Source organism: Mirounga angustirostris, unplaced genomic scaffold, assembly GCF_029215605.1.
Source record: "Mirounga angustirostris isolate CCGP_5_RB_7025 unplaced genomic scaffold, mMirAng1.0.hap1 SCAF_7, whole genome shotgun sequence".
NCBI lineage: Eukaryota > Metazoa > Chordata > Mammalia > Carnivora > Phocidae > Mirounga > Mirounga angustirostris.
The window spans coordinates 30280625-30296335 of NW_026991715.1; the positions used below are offsets into that span (position 1 = coordinate 30280625).

The window sequence follows — 15711 nt, forward strand, 5'->3', positions numbered from 1 at the left end:
CTCCTCCAGGGCAGAAATCTTGCCCCTTCCATCTCTTTGCAGCATCTGTCAGGCACAGAGTATTGCAGAGAGGTTTATGGAAAGAGAATGAGTGCGCACCAAGGTGAGGGACCCCACCGGTCTCCGGGGGTTCCGAGGGTAGCTTAGCGTCCAACAAAACCTGCCGCAGATATTTTTGGCTTCCGTCAGTCCTACGGTTTACTCCTTACCTAACTTTCAGTTAGCAGGCCAGGGGTGAGGGCTGTTCCCCAAACGCAGAGGCAAGTGTGAAGGGAGTGCGGTGGGCATCCCCAGTGCCCCACTCTCCCAGAGTTTTGTGGCCGGAGGAGGCCAGGGAGGGATCTCTGGGCTGGGGCGCTGCAGGCCTGGAGGAGAGAGAGGTGTGAGGAGCCCGGCCCCGCCGCCCCCCACCCCCCGCTGCCAGCACCCCCCTTCCCACCGGAGGGCCCGTGGCCCCCGGGGAGGTCGCCGCGGGGGGAGCGCGGGCCGGGAGCTGTGGATGCCGCGCAGCGGGGGCGGGGGGGGGGGGCCCTGGCGGGGCCGGAGGCGGGGGCGGCGGGCGCCCGGCTTCCCCGCCCCTCGCGGCCGCTCCCTCCCGCTCGCCGCCTACTTAACCTGGCCCGCGGCGGCGGCGCTCTCACTTCCCGAGGTCCGCGGCCTCTTGCTCCATGGCGCTCCTCGCGTGGCTGCTGCCCCTCGCCCTGGCGCTGGCCCTGGGCCCCGCCGCCACCCTGGCGGGCCCCGCCAAGTCGCCCTACCAGCTGGTGCTGCAGCACAGCAGGCTCCGGGGCCGCCAGCACGGGTAAGCCGGCCGCCGCGCTGGGGGGTGGCCGCGGGCCGGGCCGGGGCCGCGCGCGGGGCAAAGCGCAAACGCAAAGCAGGCGGCACGGGCGCCGGGAGGGACTGGCCCCGCACGGGGTGGACCCGGGGCGGTGGGGGGACCCGGAGGGCACGTCCGCCGGGGAGGCTTTGTAGAGGAAGGGATGGGAGAGCTGACCAGCAACACTCCCCATCGGGCCAAGAGCGCTGGACGGCCAGGGCTTTCAGCTTCCTCTCCCAGGAGGAGGAAGGGGGAGTTGGCGGCTCTGCCCAGAATAACTGTGGAAAGGTAGCCAGGGCAGAGAGGAAGCCCACCAGCAGGACACATATTCCAGTGGGGCCAGGGCTTGTCCGGAGAGCGTCTCCACAGGTGGCACTGGGCCACACAAGCTGGCAGCGACCAAAGCCCATAGGCTCCTGTTCACCTGGCCAGCCTCTGCGCCCACCACCAGGCACCTCATCTCCCCTGTCAGATGAAGAGCAGAATTCCATGCCCCCCTCCCCCCCCCCCCCATGGTACAGACTGGGAAACCAAGTCTGGAGAGGACACATCACTTTCCTACAGTCCTACAGCCAAGATTGGAATCTGCCTTAAAACAGTAGCTGGGATGATAAATGTGGAACATTATCATTGTGGATATTCCTCTGAGACACTGACCATGTGTTGGCTTTAGGTGGTAAACCCAGGCAGAGGGTCTGACCTGGTAAAGACCCCGGCCCAGATCCAGACAGGGATGGCTAGCACTTCTACATCCCGAACTAAGCCATCGTGCCTCACACTTAACCAGGCTTGGCCATAGCTTCCAGCCGACCTGGTTGCATCAACTCTTTTTTCACAAGGAGGTAAAACTGTATGTGGATAACGTCGCGTGGTAGCCCACATGACCCTGGGCCTTAGCAGGAGCTCAGATGCCATTGGGTCTGGCATTGGAACCCAGTAGTGCCTGGACTGCCACATGACGGACCAATGTGTACTCAAGTCAGACTCACTGTTGGGGGTGACTAGAGTTGACTTCAGAGGCCTTAAAAAGCCTTGGCTCCCCACCCTGAGGAGGACCCTGGGTGTGGGTGCAGGCTGCCCCGCATCGGGAGTAGTCGTCCTTGTGCCCTCTGCCTGTGGCCTTATATATGGGCTTACTTGGCCCATCAGGTGCACCCCTCCTGAGTGGAATGAAGGCAGGGTGAGCCGCAGCCTCAGTGCCCTCCTGGAAAGAGTAGAGCACTAGGGCATGCCCAGGGGTCTTTAGGGCAGGGGCAGAATCACCTTGGACTTAGGCTGTGTGTGCAGAAGGATGAGGGGCCAGCTCAGGAACGTGAGGGGCCTATGAGGCATAAAAGTCCAAATGTGTGCCACTGGTTTTCTCATTGTCTGTGCCCAGCTCACCTTTGTCCTCCTGCCTTTCTTGCCAAAGAAGCGTGTTCTGCTCAGGTGCCACAGTCTGCCTGGGAGGTTTCTGTTCCCTCCGTACCTTAGCCACTAAGTCAGGAGAAGATCCGGATAGCGTGCCCTGCAGCACTGTCACCCAGAATGGTGTCTCTGTGCACACCACAGTGAAGCTTCCCCAAAGGGGTTGCTGGGCTTCCACCAAGAATCATCTCTACAGAAAACCTCCTTCCCTTGGGAGCCCCGAAGAGACACTGACCACCTGGAAAATACTGGTTTTTTAATTTAATTTAATTTTTTTTGCAAAGCAAGTGTTCTTTATTACGAATTTCAGATATTAGGTCAACTTCCTCTGTACCCCTACTCCCCATCCTCTGCAGGCTGATCCTGTTGTGGCCCTTCTTAGGGTGCCATAGGAAAGGCCTGTAGAGATCTGTGATGGGCAGAATGGTCTGAGAAGTCACGCCTGCACCCCCTCCCCAGTAAAGTGTGGGTGCGCGGGCAGATGAACTGTGGCAAAATGGTTGTAGGCACGGTTGCGTTTTACTGTGACCTCAGTGTCCCCGAAGGTACCACGGGTCTGCCCGGCCTTGCACATGGGTGTGGTGCCCTGTGCAAAAGGCACGACCTTGCTCAAGCTCCAACCCTCCATTCACAGTGAGAAGTGGTGAAAAGGGAAGAAAAATCTCTGCTGTTTTAAGGCCATGCAATGTGTTCCAAGACCTGAGGCAGAGCCAGCAAGCGTACCTGGACCGTGCACGTGCGCACGGCGCTCCAGCACCCCACACCCCGCTGCTTGCGTCTTCGCCACCCCCCGGGAGATCCGCTGTTCATGTTCCCATTTTACAGATGGAGAAATGGCAGCTTAGTGGGATGGCGTGACTTAGTTCCAGTGCAGAGAGCTGTTGGGAGAGTAGAGACTGCGACGTGCTCTCCTGACTCCCGGCTGCACCCATGTTGCTATAGAGAGGGGAAAAAAATACCGACAGAGAAATAAAAATGCATTTGCACTTCTGACTATCTATCCGCCTCCCAAACTGGACTGGATTTCCGGAAGCACTTGATTCTCAAATCCAAGTTGAACAGCAGAGCTGTTGTGCTGGAGGCAGAAGGCCCAGAAATGGCTAGGTCATCTCGATTAAACTTCAGCCTAGATTTCCTGTGCCTACAGCCCGCCCCTCCCACCCCTGCTGTGAGAGCGAGCCCCCCCCGCCCCACCCCTGCCCCCAACCTCCGCTCCTGTCTCAAAGGGCTGAAGCAGTGGAAACACTCCACAGAGGAATGCTGGAGCCACATCCACAAGAGACTCACTGAAGATTCGCCAACCGCCTACGGAAAGTTGCAGGGAATTCACTGACAGTAATTGTTTCCTGCTCGGTCTCCTAGAAGAGCTTCTGAGGTTGTACAGCAACAAACAGTACCTAAGGCTGGAGCATGGCCAGTGGGGACTCACCGGGGTTATCTGGGGACGGCTGTAAGCTCTGAATCCCAGGCAGCCAACAGAGGAGCAAAGGAGCTTCCGTTAGCATCCTCTGGGCATCTGGTCAGACCCAGTTAGGGCTAAGGGGACACGGGGCTTACCCCTAACTTCCCTTGCCCTCCGCTTCCTACACCGACTCACTGATACGTAGTGTGCCTCCTTGGGCCACTCATCTGTGCCTCCTGAGCCACAAACTGGGCAACAGGTGACATCCATGCGGGAGAAGAGAGGGCAGAGAAGTGAAGTGTCAGTGCGCCCTCCTACCCAATAACCTGACTCAGTATCTGAGAACTGCCCACGTTCCCACAGCTAGCAGGCCGGGGGGATGGTGGGCACGGCTCTTGCTGAAGTAGCCCTGTCTTCCTGGCAGCAAGTGATGGCTACAGAGTGCATTTTTAAAGTAGTAGAGGAGCTGAGATGTAAGAGTGACACCTGAATTTCTCAGGACAGAGAGGTTTTGTGGAAGCCTCAGGCTCTTTGCTTTGCTTTCCTCTGACTGTGTTTCGGCCAATGAACTTCCTGCCTCAGGTCAGGAAGACCCCCTTCCAGATGTCACCACGCAGCCACAGCTAGGTCCTTTCCCCACGGGCTCCTAAGGGCGATCCTGCCACCACATGGCCTGAGCGTGGTCTGGATCATGACTTGGTACATTGATTAAAAAACACAGAAACCAACCCCCGTAGCTGTGGGAAGGAAGGCTTCTCAGCAGAATCGTGGGCATTGCATTCGGCTTTTCCAGAGTTCCCGAGGACTCCTCTGAGTGGGTGGTCCTGGGAGCAGTATTTTCAGCAAGGCCATTCCAAACTCTTTCTTCAGCCCGACCCAGTGCTAGGCCCCATCTGGGACGTAAAAGAAAGAACAAGGTGGGGAACCTTGTTCCTTGGAGGGTCATCGGAGAGAAGAGAGATACGTCCTCTGATCAGTGTTAGATTCTGTTTGGTACCAAGCATCAAACAAGGGCCATATTCCAGGTCAGAGGTGCACGGAAGAGTGTCACCTGGGGCCCTGGAGGAAGGCTTTCTGGGGACAGTGGACTCAGGCTGGGGTCTAAATAGTGAATGATGGAGAGTCCAGTGGGAGAGCATCTCCTAACGAGGTCCTGACCACAGTCAGCATGGCTGTGTTCAGAGCCAAGTTCCTGGCCTGGGGACGCAGAGTATGTCTGTGTGGACCTGCCTGGGAGGTGCCAGGTCCAGACCTTGGCCTCCCCTCATGACAGTGGGGCTGGCTCTGTGCCCCGGGAGGCTGGGTTAGAGCCTGTGGACCTGTGGACATTTTGGCTCAGTGGGGGCTGGGGGTACAGAGAAAGGCTGGGAGCTTCTCTCAAATCTGCCTTGCTTAGCAAACATACTCCTTGGCTCATTGTCTCAATCCGTAGCATGTGATCTAAACATTTTGAGACACTTTTATCTACGCGTACCAAATACCTGTGTCAAAGAAGGGTCCTTACGTGAAACAATGTCAGCATGTGAGATACACTTTGATGGGGCACCTGGGTGGCTCAGTCGTTAAGCGTCTGCCTTCGGCTCAGGTCATGATTCCAGGTCCTGGGATCGAGCCCCGCATCGGGCTCCCTGCTCCGCGGGAAGCCTGCTTCTCTCTCTCCCACTCCCCCTGCTTGTGTTCCCTCTCTCGCTGTGTCTCTCTCTCTGTCAAATAAATAAATAAAATCTTAAAAAAAAAAGAGATACACTTTGACAATATTAGATGTGGTAGGAAACTTGCAGGGGGATAGAAATTGCTAGAGACAGTTTCCACCCCTGAAGTACCCCCCTGAAACCATCACTGAAGTGACTGTATAACTTCTCCACATCTAGAACATTCTCATGACCTGGGAGGGCCCACGTGGGGGGAAGGGCATGGTGGTGGGGTAGCCATGCTGCCCATCTTTCTAACACGGCTGCTTTCATCTCAGGCCCAACGTGTGTGCTGTGCAGAAGCTCATCGGCACCAACAAGAAGTACTTCACCAACTGCAAGCAGTGGTACCAGAGGAAAATCTGTGGCAAATCCACGTGAGTGTCTGTGGCCACTCGAGACTGCGAGGCCGCCCTGCGTTTAGGGGAGCTGTGGGGCCCCTGGGCCTGGGCCGGCCTTCTGAAAGGTCAGGCCTCGGCAGGAGTCATGGAGGTGCTTGTGCAGATGTGTCGGGGAGCTGTGTGCTCAGGAGTGGCGTTTTGAGTAAGCCGGCCAGTGTGGGTTTGTATTTTCAAGACTCCTGACAAGACTTGGATGCATTTCTCAGGGCTGATGTGGGATTATAAGAAGCATGAAATGTGTGGGTGTGGGTGTGTGCGCGCGCACGCGCTTCTCCATCCTCACTAAGTGGTACCAAGTAAGTGGAGGTGCCCCCGGCCTGTATCTCTAAGAAAGAAAGCCCGTTGGTGACCTTACACACCACTCTGCTCTGCCATCAGAGGGCAAACACCCCCAAAAGATGGAGTGCCTAGAAATGAGCACGTTAGGAGGCAGCAAAGCATTGGCTCAGCCTCCTGATTCCAAGGCTGGCTCTGCCCTTAGCTGGGCAGGTTGCTTCACAACTGCAGCCCTCCCTGCCTCATCTGCCAGATGGGGATGATAAAGGACTTCCTTTCGGGATCTGGGATCATCACAAGGACTGAATGCAGTGACGCAGACACGAGGCCGGATGAGGTGCCCTGCACGTAGTAAGTGCTTAGTAGGTGCTCCTTGCTGTTCTTGCAGATCTGGGCCATGCAGACAGAAGTGAGAGCGCCAACGGCGTGGGGCCCCGGGTGCCTCCCGCAGGCTTCGCTGGTGCCTCTGGCTACATCCGGGGAGGTGGCATTCGCCCCAGCGGCCCTGCTGCCCGGTGGAAACAGGGTGGCATGCGTGTTCTCACAGAATTCCTGGGCAACCTAGTTCTGTTTTGGCACCAAGAGTCAACCAATGGCTCTCTGCTGTAGACAGGAAGAAGTGCTATGAGAAACCTCCCAAGCCACTTGGGAGGGCCTGACCTTCCCCTTGGGTGCAGAATAGGGGGATTAATAGTCTCTAAGCCACTGTCTCCAACTCTTTCCCACGTTAGGGATTTTTAAATGTATTGCCTGGGACATGGCTTTTGAGTAGACCTCTCTTCCCACTCCATGACCTGCCGAAGGAAGGGAAAATGCTCTTTCCTGAAAATGGATATAGAAAATAAATAGCCCAACCTGTGCCCCTGATTGTCTTAGGCAATTAGGCATCCTGGCACGAATCAAGAGAAATTGGGGATCATGGAATCAAGCGGCCCCCTGGGAGCTTGTGTAGGGCAGATCCGTGACTGCTGGCTCCCGCTTGACCATGCCCAACCTCAAAGGTGAGGGCTGAGTGAGCTAAGAGGACACACCTTCTGGGTTCAGTGCATCAACACCCAGCAGTAATTCTTGCTGCTGTGGACAAAAAGAGATTATGCGAGTTCTATACCATAGTTCTTCCTTGGTGCCCCCAGTTAAACAAACAAAAAAACAGTTTCTAGTACTGTTGGATTTTTCCCCTGTGTGTATATTATCTACTCAGTCGAACAGTTAATTAATTACTTAATTAAACATAGGCCGCACCTAATTGCTTCCCGGAAGGTGACCAAAGACCTGTGCCAAGCAAACAGCTCTTCTCCATCTCAGAGTGCTGGGTTTCAAGAGTTGCACATTTTTGTTAGTCCTGGTTTCCCTAAAAATGAGACCTGCTTGTGACGTTGGGGTGGCATTGGCTATGGCATTTTGGGTGGCCTTGTGTGGAAGCATTTGCCTCACCGGTTAGCAGTAGCTTGCTAACATTCCTCGGCAGTTCCCCGGCTGAGAGCGCTGTCAGTGATGAGTCATCTTGGCTTCCCGGCTCTCGGTACCTACACACTTCTCCATCTGTGTGCCAGGACGGGGCGCAGGCTGCAGAGCTGTGTGTTGGCAAATGTTCTTGACGACCCATTCTTCCCTGTAGGCAGGCTTGGCTTTGAGACAGTGCTGATGTGGGGGTCGGGGGGCAGCCTCACACCAGTGAGCAAAGGGGGAGCCCGGGAGAGAAGTGAGTAGGTGGGTGGGCAGTAGGTGGGGAAGAGGGGTAGTGTGGGGTCAGAGAGTCGCAGCCTCTGAGCTGGTCTGAGAAAGCCACAAGGGCATGGTGTGCACGTTCAACTCTTCCATGTGGCCATTGCTTTGGGCAACTTCAAAAAAAGAGGAAATGAGGCTAGGAAAGCATGAGTTGATAGAAAACTTCATGATCCAGGACAAGAGGGTCCCTTCCTGGAACATCACATGCAATATTGGGAAGGTGGAGCTGACTTGGAAGGGGTCCAGAGGACTCAGGGAGGGAAAGGGGAACCCATCCTCATTGTTGAACTGAGATGGAGCAGCCTTGCACTTCACTCCTGGACAGGGCCCAGGGCCCATGAGAGAGCTGCGATCTGTCCCCCAGAAATTCAGTGCCATAGGTGGTCAGGAAGGGAGTGTGTGTGGGGGGGGGCTGTGTTGGCTGGAGTTGACATCACCCTCATGAAAATGGGTCCTGAGGTGCATTTATTGGGGTGAAGACCAGACTGGGAAATGGGGAGCATAGTTGCGGTTGAAGCAAACAGGACTGTCTCCGCATGGGGTCAACTGGGCAGTGAGAACTTTCTCAACAAGACTCTAGGGAAGAGGCTGGAGCAGAGGTGTGTGTTGGGGTGCAAGGAAGCGAAGTGTCACAGGGCAGGAGACAGCACAGGTCCCCTAAGGGCCCAGGTCTGGAAGAAGAATTTAAATTTGAAAGCAGACAAGGGGCACCAAGCCCAGGGCCACAGGGGGAAGACTCTGCGGTGTCCAGTCCCACAGAGATCCAGGGGCCTGGACCCATTTGTCTGCTTCTGTGATGCCCTGGATTCCCAACTCCATGGAGGAAGGGAGGGGACTGGCCACACTCTGCACTTTGGTCAGAGGACACTACGTTGTCCGTAGACAGTGGCTTTTCTGCAGTTCCAAAGAGAAGAACCAGAGTCTTTGGTGCTACTTGTCAAGCCTGCCATATAGATTTTATTACAGGAAGTGGTTACCAGTGGGCCCCTCTTTAGCAACTTGAGTGAATTTTATTACTTGGAAATACACACTGGCTTTTATTCCAGATCCTAAAGAGCACCAGAGTGATACAAGAGCTAATCAAGCAAAGAGGGCCTGGCGGGAGACAGCATCCCGCTCTGTGATTCCAGGCCCCAGTCTGATCCGTCACCATAAAAACTTTATGTGCAGCAGCTTGCGCGACGGGGCAGGAAATTGTGGTCAGGAAGCCTTGCTGCCTCCCGACAGGCCTCCTTTGTGTGAGCCCCACAAGAGCGAGGCCTGCTTCACAGCCAAGTCGGGTCGGAGTTGACATCACGGGGAGGTAGTAGTCATAGCTGGAGCTCAGACATCATAACGTGGCAGGGGAGCGAGCAGGTAGGGGTGGTAGCTGTCCATTCCGGAAGTCTTGGGGTCATTTCATGAGCAGAAACACAAGCATGAGCTCCGTAGCCATTCTGCAAAGCCAGGATGAGCTGGTAGTGCACAGCCCTTTCTCTAGGAGCCAGCCTTGGTCTGCCCAAGGGCTGAGATATTAATACTCCTTCAGCCCTGCGTTAGAGCTTGGAGATTCAATTCTAGCAAAGGCAGCTGGGGTATGGCTGAGCCTGTCCCTCAGCCGGCACAGCCCTTTCCAGCGTCTCATGCCGGCAGGGCACCCAGGGACATCTGCTGTGAAGCTGTGCCCTCTCCCACAACCTTGGTCCCACAAGGAGGGTGAGAAGCCAGCCAGGGATGCCAGGCTCTCCCCACACCCAGAGCAGCACTTCCTTCCCTGTTTCATATTCCTGTGCAGCCACCTGGGGCCCCATGGATAATGTATTTCAAAATACCTGAGATTTGACATACACTGATCACCGGGGGTTCGCCCAACACCTTTGTGGTACAGGATTTCCTGAAGGGTCTGTCCCACTCTATAACTTCGAGGAGGTAGCTTAGCTGACAGGGGATTTTGTTCTGGTGAGTATTTCCATGGATCCCTGTAGCATCTAGGGTCCTGCCCTGTGGTGAGCAGAATAACAGCTCCCTAAAGATGTCCACATCCTAATCCCTGAACCTGTAACTAAAGGAAAACGAGCCTTTGCTGATACGATTAGGTTAAGGATCTTGGGAGGGGAAGATTATCCTGGGTTATCTGGTGAGCTCTGTGTCATCCTAAGGGTCCTTATAAGAGGGAGGCAGGAAGGTCAGAGTCAGAGAAGGAGATGAAGTTGGAGTGATGTGACCACAGGCCAAGAAGTGCACACAGGCCTCCAGAAGCTGGAAGAGACAAGCTATCCCTAGAGTCTCCCCTAGAGTCTCTAAAAGGAATGCAGCCTTTCATTTTAGCCTTATAAGGCTGCTTTCTGGCTCTGACATCCAGAGTTTTAAGGTGATAACTTTGTGTTGTTCTAAGCCACTAACTCTGGGATTATTTGTTACTGCAGCAATGGGAAACCGATGCAGGCCCTGTCTGTTGCGTTCGGTAGGTTGCATTTTATGGGGGATTCGTTTATCACACTGACCTGATCAGTAGCCTCATGCAGGATGTTGCGTTCAATGAAGTTGTTAACCTAACTGCAATTTTCAACTTTATACCTGAAGTTTAACAAAACAAAACAAAACAACTGAGCACTTAGTAAATATCAAACATTTGTGAAGTTCTTTTCATATGTGAGCCCATAGAATTCCCATAGTCACCCTATGAGAGCGGTATGATTATTAGCCCATTTACAGATGGGGAGACTGAGGCTCAGAAAGCCTAATCAGTGTGCTCAAAGTCGGCCGATGGGAAAGGGGGGGCAGGTCTAGCTACTCTGCTGTGCTGCCTCTAGGGAGAGTTAAACCCAGCAGCTAATGTTAGTCATGTGGGGAGATCCACAAGTGGGCAGCCCTGTAGGGCCTGAGTGACCTGCCCCACATTGCTCTCTACAGCCCTAAATCTCTGCCTGAAGGTCCCAGAGACCAGGCCTGAGGGGCAGCAGAGGCTCTTTGGCCCAGAGTCACCAGCTGTCTTCTGGTTGCTCACCCCCGGACTGGTGATTATTTTGCTCCCCTGCTGTAAGGGGACTCCCTGGTCAGATGAAGGGTGTGGGAACTGAAGAGACACAGTCGGTGTCCAGGAGCCCCCACACTCCTCACCCACTGCACACACACAGATTGTCACCAAACACATATGTACATTTTTTTAAAGGCTCTGTTCTCCTCACGAACCAAGCCGGACCCTGGTTAGTGATGGGGTCTTTGGCCGTGCCATTAGGTCAAAGCAAGCCCTTTTTCATCAGGGAGCTCAAGATTTTGACTTTCTGCTGGAGGCTCAGGAAAGCTCAGCTGGGTTTCCCAGGCCAGGAGAGCAGAAAAGGAACCGCTCCAGGCCGGCAGTCCGTGGGGGATGGCTTCATGTCTAGATGATATCGGGCTGTGTTTGCTCTGTGATTCTGCTTGGAAATCATGACACACCGAGTGTCGCGGGAAATTGGCGCTCGCACTGCATTCCTCGCCCCACCTACTTCCAGTTGCTGGTTAGTCCCTAGCCATTTACAGCCATGACAACCAGCCAGAACTGTGAAGTGCACTTGGAGAGAGTGATTGTTTTAACTTTTTTTTTTTTTTTTAAGATTTTATTTATTTGTTTGACAGAGAGAGACAGCGAGAGAGGGAACACAAGCAGGGGGAGTGGGAGAGGGAGAAGCAGGCTTCCCGCTGAGCAGGGAGCCCGATGCGGGGCTCGATCCCAGGACCCTGAGATCATGACCTGAGCTGAAGGCAGTCGCTTAACCAACTGAGCCACCCAGGTGCCCCTGTTTTAACTTATTATATTAACTTCTTGGAAAATCATTTTGGGGAAAGAACTAGCAATGCTTCTGTCTGTATCTGATCATGAGTAACACCCTGCAGGGGAATGGTGGAGAGCCTCCCAACCACCTCTATCCTTAGACCTTGGATAGACGCTGTCTCTGCTCACCTTCTTTAAATGCCCTTCTTGATTGGGCACCTTCCCTCACCTTCTTCCTCAAATGGTTCTTCTGACCAGGGAAACTGGAACAAGAATATTCGTGTCTCATCGTCCTAGAGATACTCTTTTTCTGACTGAGGTTTTTACTTATTGGACTGTGTTAGGTCAAGGAGAAGCCAGGAGCCTCTTATTAGAGCAGCTTTCCCTGATGAGATGTGATTCAGAGACCAGTAGATTGATCCTCTCTGCACAGGGAGGCCAAGGAACTGGGGAGACACAGATGGAAGCTCCTGTGGTTTCCATCCTTCCTGCCTTCATCCTAGAGAGAAGGTATCAGACCCACAACCCTCTGATGGCCCCCAGCCCCATCTCCTCAGGGCCAAAGCCCGAGGGCAGTGGCATGCTGGGCTGAGAACAGGCACCGCTAGTCTAGAAAGTTTGGTCAAGATTGTCTCATTGGGCTGTTTTCTCAGTCTGCCATTTCCAGCTGCATCTGCTTCTCTGGGGCCACGCAGACCAGTTCTGAGCGGAGCTGGTATTGTGGGGAGAGTTGGGAATAGGGAAACTGCCAGCTGAGGAAGCATCTCAGCCAGGCTGGGAGTGAGAGGCATGGCTCACACCTGCGTACCTAGGGAGTGCCAAGGATGCCAGACTGTGGCAGCAGGAAGGCAGAAGAGGGAGAGGCCAGCAGGGCGAGAGGACAAGGAGAAAGCCTCCTGGCAGAGCCACACTTGGTTGACCAGGAAAAAGCCCTCGGCTGGCGGACTGACCTCTGCTGGCGGCACTGTGCCCCCCACATCCAGCCACTGTGGGACGCGGGTGCAGAGCCCACATGGAAAGGGGGCTGATGAGGTGGGTGCTGACGAGGTGGGGGCTCTGTCCACATTGAAGAGAGCACCTGCGTCCTCTCAGTGTCAGATCAGTCTGCTTGCCGCCAGTCTGTACGTTGCCAAGAGCAATGGAAAAGGGATGAGACTTGATGAAATCCTAGGGGGGTCCTAGATCTGCCCCCACCCAGCTGTGATCTTAAGAAACCCTTCTGCCCCTGAGAGCCCTTGCAGCTTTCTAATTTCATCCCAGATATCCTTCTCTACGGTGAGACTTGTCTGCTTAGGTCTGTTCCTCCTCCCAACCCCTCAGCCTCTTTTCTCCCCACACAACCCACCAACCCCACCACCCTCCCACCCCCGCTACACACACACATACATGCAGCTACAGAACTACGAAGTTCACACTTGGCGAGTTGGCTTTCTCTGTCCTCAGTGAAATTCTGGTGAGGCCACACGAGCTGTGCAGCTCTCTCTTGTCCAGCCGACACCCTGGAAGAAGAACTGTTGGCCAGCACAGCTGGAGGTCCCAAGGCATGGAGTGTGCAGCACCCATATGCATGGGAGACCCCTGGGGTGAGGAGAGCTTTGAGGAGAAGACCCATCCTCCAGCTGTGCTTCTCCAGTTCCACGGAGTGTCACCCAAGCACTTTTAGAAAGAAGCTAAGCTTTGGCGGGCTTGACCTTAATTCCACCTCTCCAACCCTACCCACAGAGCCCTGGCGTATATCAGAGAAGCCCTGGGATCTGGTGCATGGGTGTCCCCTGGATCTATGGGCCTACGGCCTGGAGCTCTCCCTAGATTTAGCTGGGAGAAGCTGGCAGACACTCTCCTTTTGAAAGACAGCTTCTCTGCCCCCTAGAAGTAATCCCAGTGACTAGAACCATGAGTGTGAAATTGGAACAAACCTTGGAGACCATTTAGTTTAACCTCACCTCATTTCACAGATGAGGCAACTGAGACCCTGAGAGAAAAGTGGACCTTCAAGGTCACCCTGCTAGTTACCGATGGGTCACAAGCCAGGTCCCTTAATTCTTGTACTGATTCTATAACACCACGCTGCCTTTGAAAGGTTGCATATCAGTCAAATCTTATTTCATTGCGGAAGATGACTTTCATTTCCGAAAATAAAATTGTGGGTCAGTCAAGGCAAGTCCTGAGTCTGTTTAGCTCATGTAAGTAGAGCCCTTAAGGGTATGGGGCTGAAACGTTAGAAAGGAGCAGGATAGGGGGAAGGCTGGAGAGAAGGAGGATGAGGGGGTGGGAGCAGGGAGGGAGCAGGGCAAAGAGGGAGGTGCTGTTGTCTCCTGGAAGGACGATGGGGTGGTTGAGGGACGAGGTTAGATGGGGCACACTTTGCTACATAATCCTTTGTACATTTTCGATTTGAAACCATATCCATGTTGTTACTAAGATTTGGGTTTCAATTTAAACAAATAATAATAATAAAAAGAAACCAAAGGAGCTTTGTTTTAATTTTAAAAGTTTTAAAGTTTGATTGTAAAGACAGAAAAACTTGATGATCATCTCTACGCTATGCTTCTTAGTTATTAAATCAGAGCTAGATGAGCATGAGAGATTTAGTCCAATGACCATTGCAGGATACACACATAGGTTTTGTAGACGGGGGAACGGAGACTCAGGGAGGAGACAGGACTGGCAGCGGAGGTCCCAGGCGGTTAGCGGCAGAGTCAGCCGGAACAGGTCCAGGGCACCCCCCTTCCTACCCCGCTGCCTCTCGAGAATGCTAACCATGGGGTTCGCCGCGAGTGACACTAGAGACAAATTCCTGGTGGGTGTGTTTTCGAATCCCCCTATGGAACGTGCTGCCGCGGTCCCAGCGGGATTGCTGTAGGGATGGCAACCATTGGGAACATTCTCCATAGCTGAGGAGGAGTGACAAGCTCCTTGCTCCAAAACGCACTGATACACTATTACGTTTGAGCGAACGGTCTCCTCCGAGAGCGGGATGTTTTACCGTCCCTTCCTTTCCTCTGTCTGTGGAGGCCCCTCTTGCCCACAACAGCCAGGAGGAGGGAAGCCCCGCATTGCCTCACGTATGTGTCTGTCTCACTGCAGGGTCATCAGCTATGAGTGCTGTCCTGGATACGAAAAGGTGCCGGGCGAGAAGGGGTGTCCTGCAGGTGGGTAACCTGGCGCGTCGGTGCTGGGATGGAGAGGGAGACCAGGAGGGAGGAGCCCTCACGTAACAGGCAGCAGAGTCCAAGCACACGGCGGGGTGGGGGTGGGGGGGTGGTTCCTGAGCGACAGGGCTGCGTGGACATCCTCCCTGCATGCTCTCTGGCTCCAGGCGGGGGCCAGAGCGTGGAAGCTGGGAGCAGGGAGCTTCCTGACCTGCTCCTTCCTTTGCAAGCTGATCTCCTTACCAGGCTGGTGCAACAGACTCCAACTCCAACCTGCTTGTGCTTGCCTCCCAGGCCTGGGCCGCTGGCCTTGTTATCTCTGGCTGGGAGGGATTCTAACCACACCCAGCATTTCTGATCGGCTCAGCTGGAGAGCCAGGCTGGAGCACCAAGCCACCTCCTCCTCCCTCTGCTGGAACTTGGTCCCTTGGAGTCCATTGGGAGGAGGGTGGCAGACCAGGCAGGCTCACCTAGAACCAGCACAGGGAACCACACCTGGCCACAGGGGCCAAAGACCGTGGCACCTGAGAATTTTATCAGAGACCTTCCTTCAAGCATTCCCCCCAGGGACTATGCGGGGGGGGGGGGGGTTAACTTTGAAATATTTGCCATTTATTCCTTGAGAATGTGGGATGGACTTAAAAGGAAGGGGCAGTTTGGTGCCAAGGTCACAAGGGGGGGTGTGGTTGGCATGGGGGTGGGGGGCTTAGGTGGAAGGGCAAGTGGGAATTAGGCAGTGGGGAGAGGAGAATGGCCTTAGCAGGGCAGCTCAAGCCCTTTGGGAGGGGAAGGCCTCCTAAGCTTCAGGCCGCTTTGGGCTTTTAGGAAATAACATTTTATTGCTTGTAAATAGACAAAGAACCTGGAAGATTTGTAATGTTCTTTCATTCCAGTAGAGGCCATTAGGAAACCAGTTTCAACAACTAGATAAATCTGAAAGCCCAGTTTGTAACTAGGATATCTATTTTGGGTGTATATTCCTGCTGCTATTATGTAAATGTCTCTGAACGGGGCGCCTGGGTGGCTCAGTCGGTTAAGCATCTGACTCTTGTTTTCAGCTCAGGTCATGATCTCAGGACCATGAGAGCGAGCGTTGAGTGC

At 54.3% G+C, this 15711-nt stretch overlaps 1 protein-coding gene across 1 annotated transcript in view; it reads left to right on the forward strand.

The window, feature by feature from the left end:
* The first annotated feature begins 623 nt into the window (after positions 1 to 623).
* The window catches only part of TGFBI (transforming growth factor beta induced), a 32270-nt gene continuing 17182 nt past the window's right edge, over positions 624 to 15711 (forward strand). Inside the window, exons 1-3 of the mRNA XM_064595928.1 lie at positions 624 to 802; positions 5599 to 5697; positions 14546 to 14610. Of these exons, the coding sequence (XP_064451998.1) occupies positions 669 to 802; positions 5599 to 5697; positions 14546 to 14610 (298 nt within the window). The 5' untranslated portion in view covers positions 624 to 668. The remainder of the gene's footprint in view (positions 803 to 5598; positions 5698 to 14545; positions 14611 to 15711) is intronic.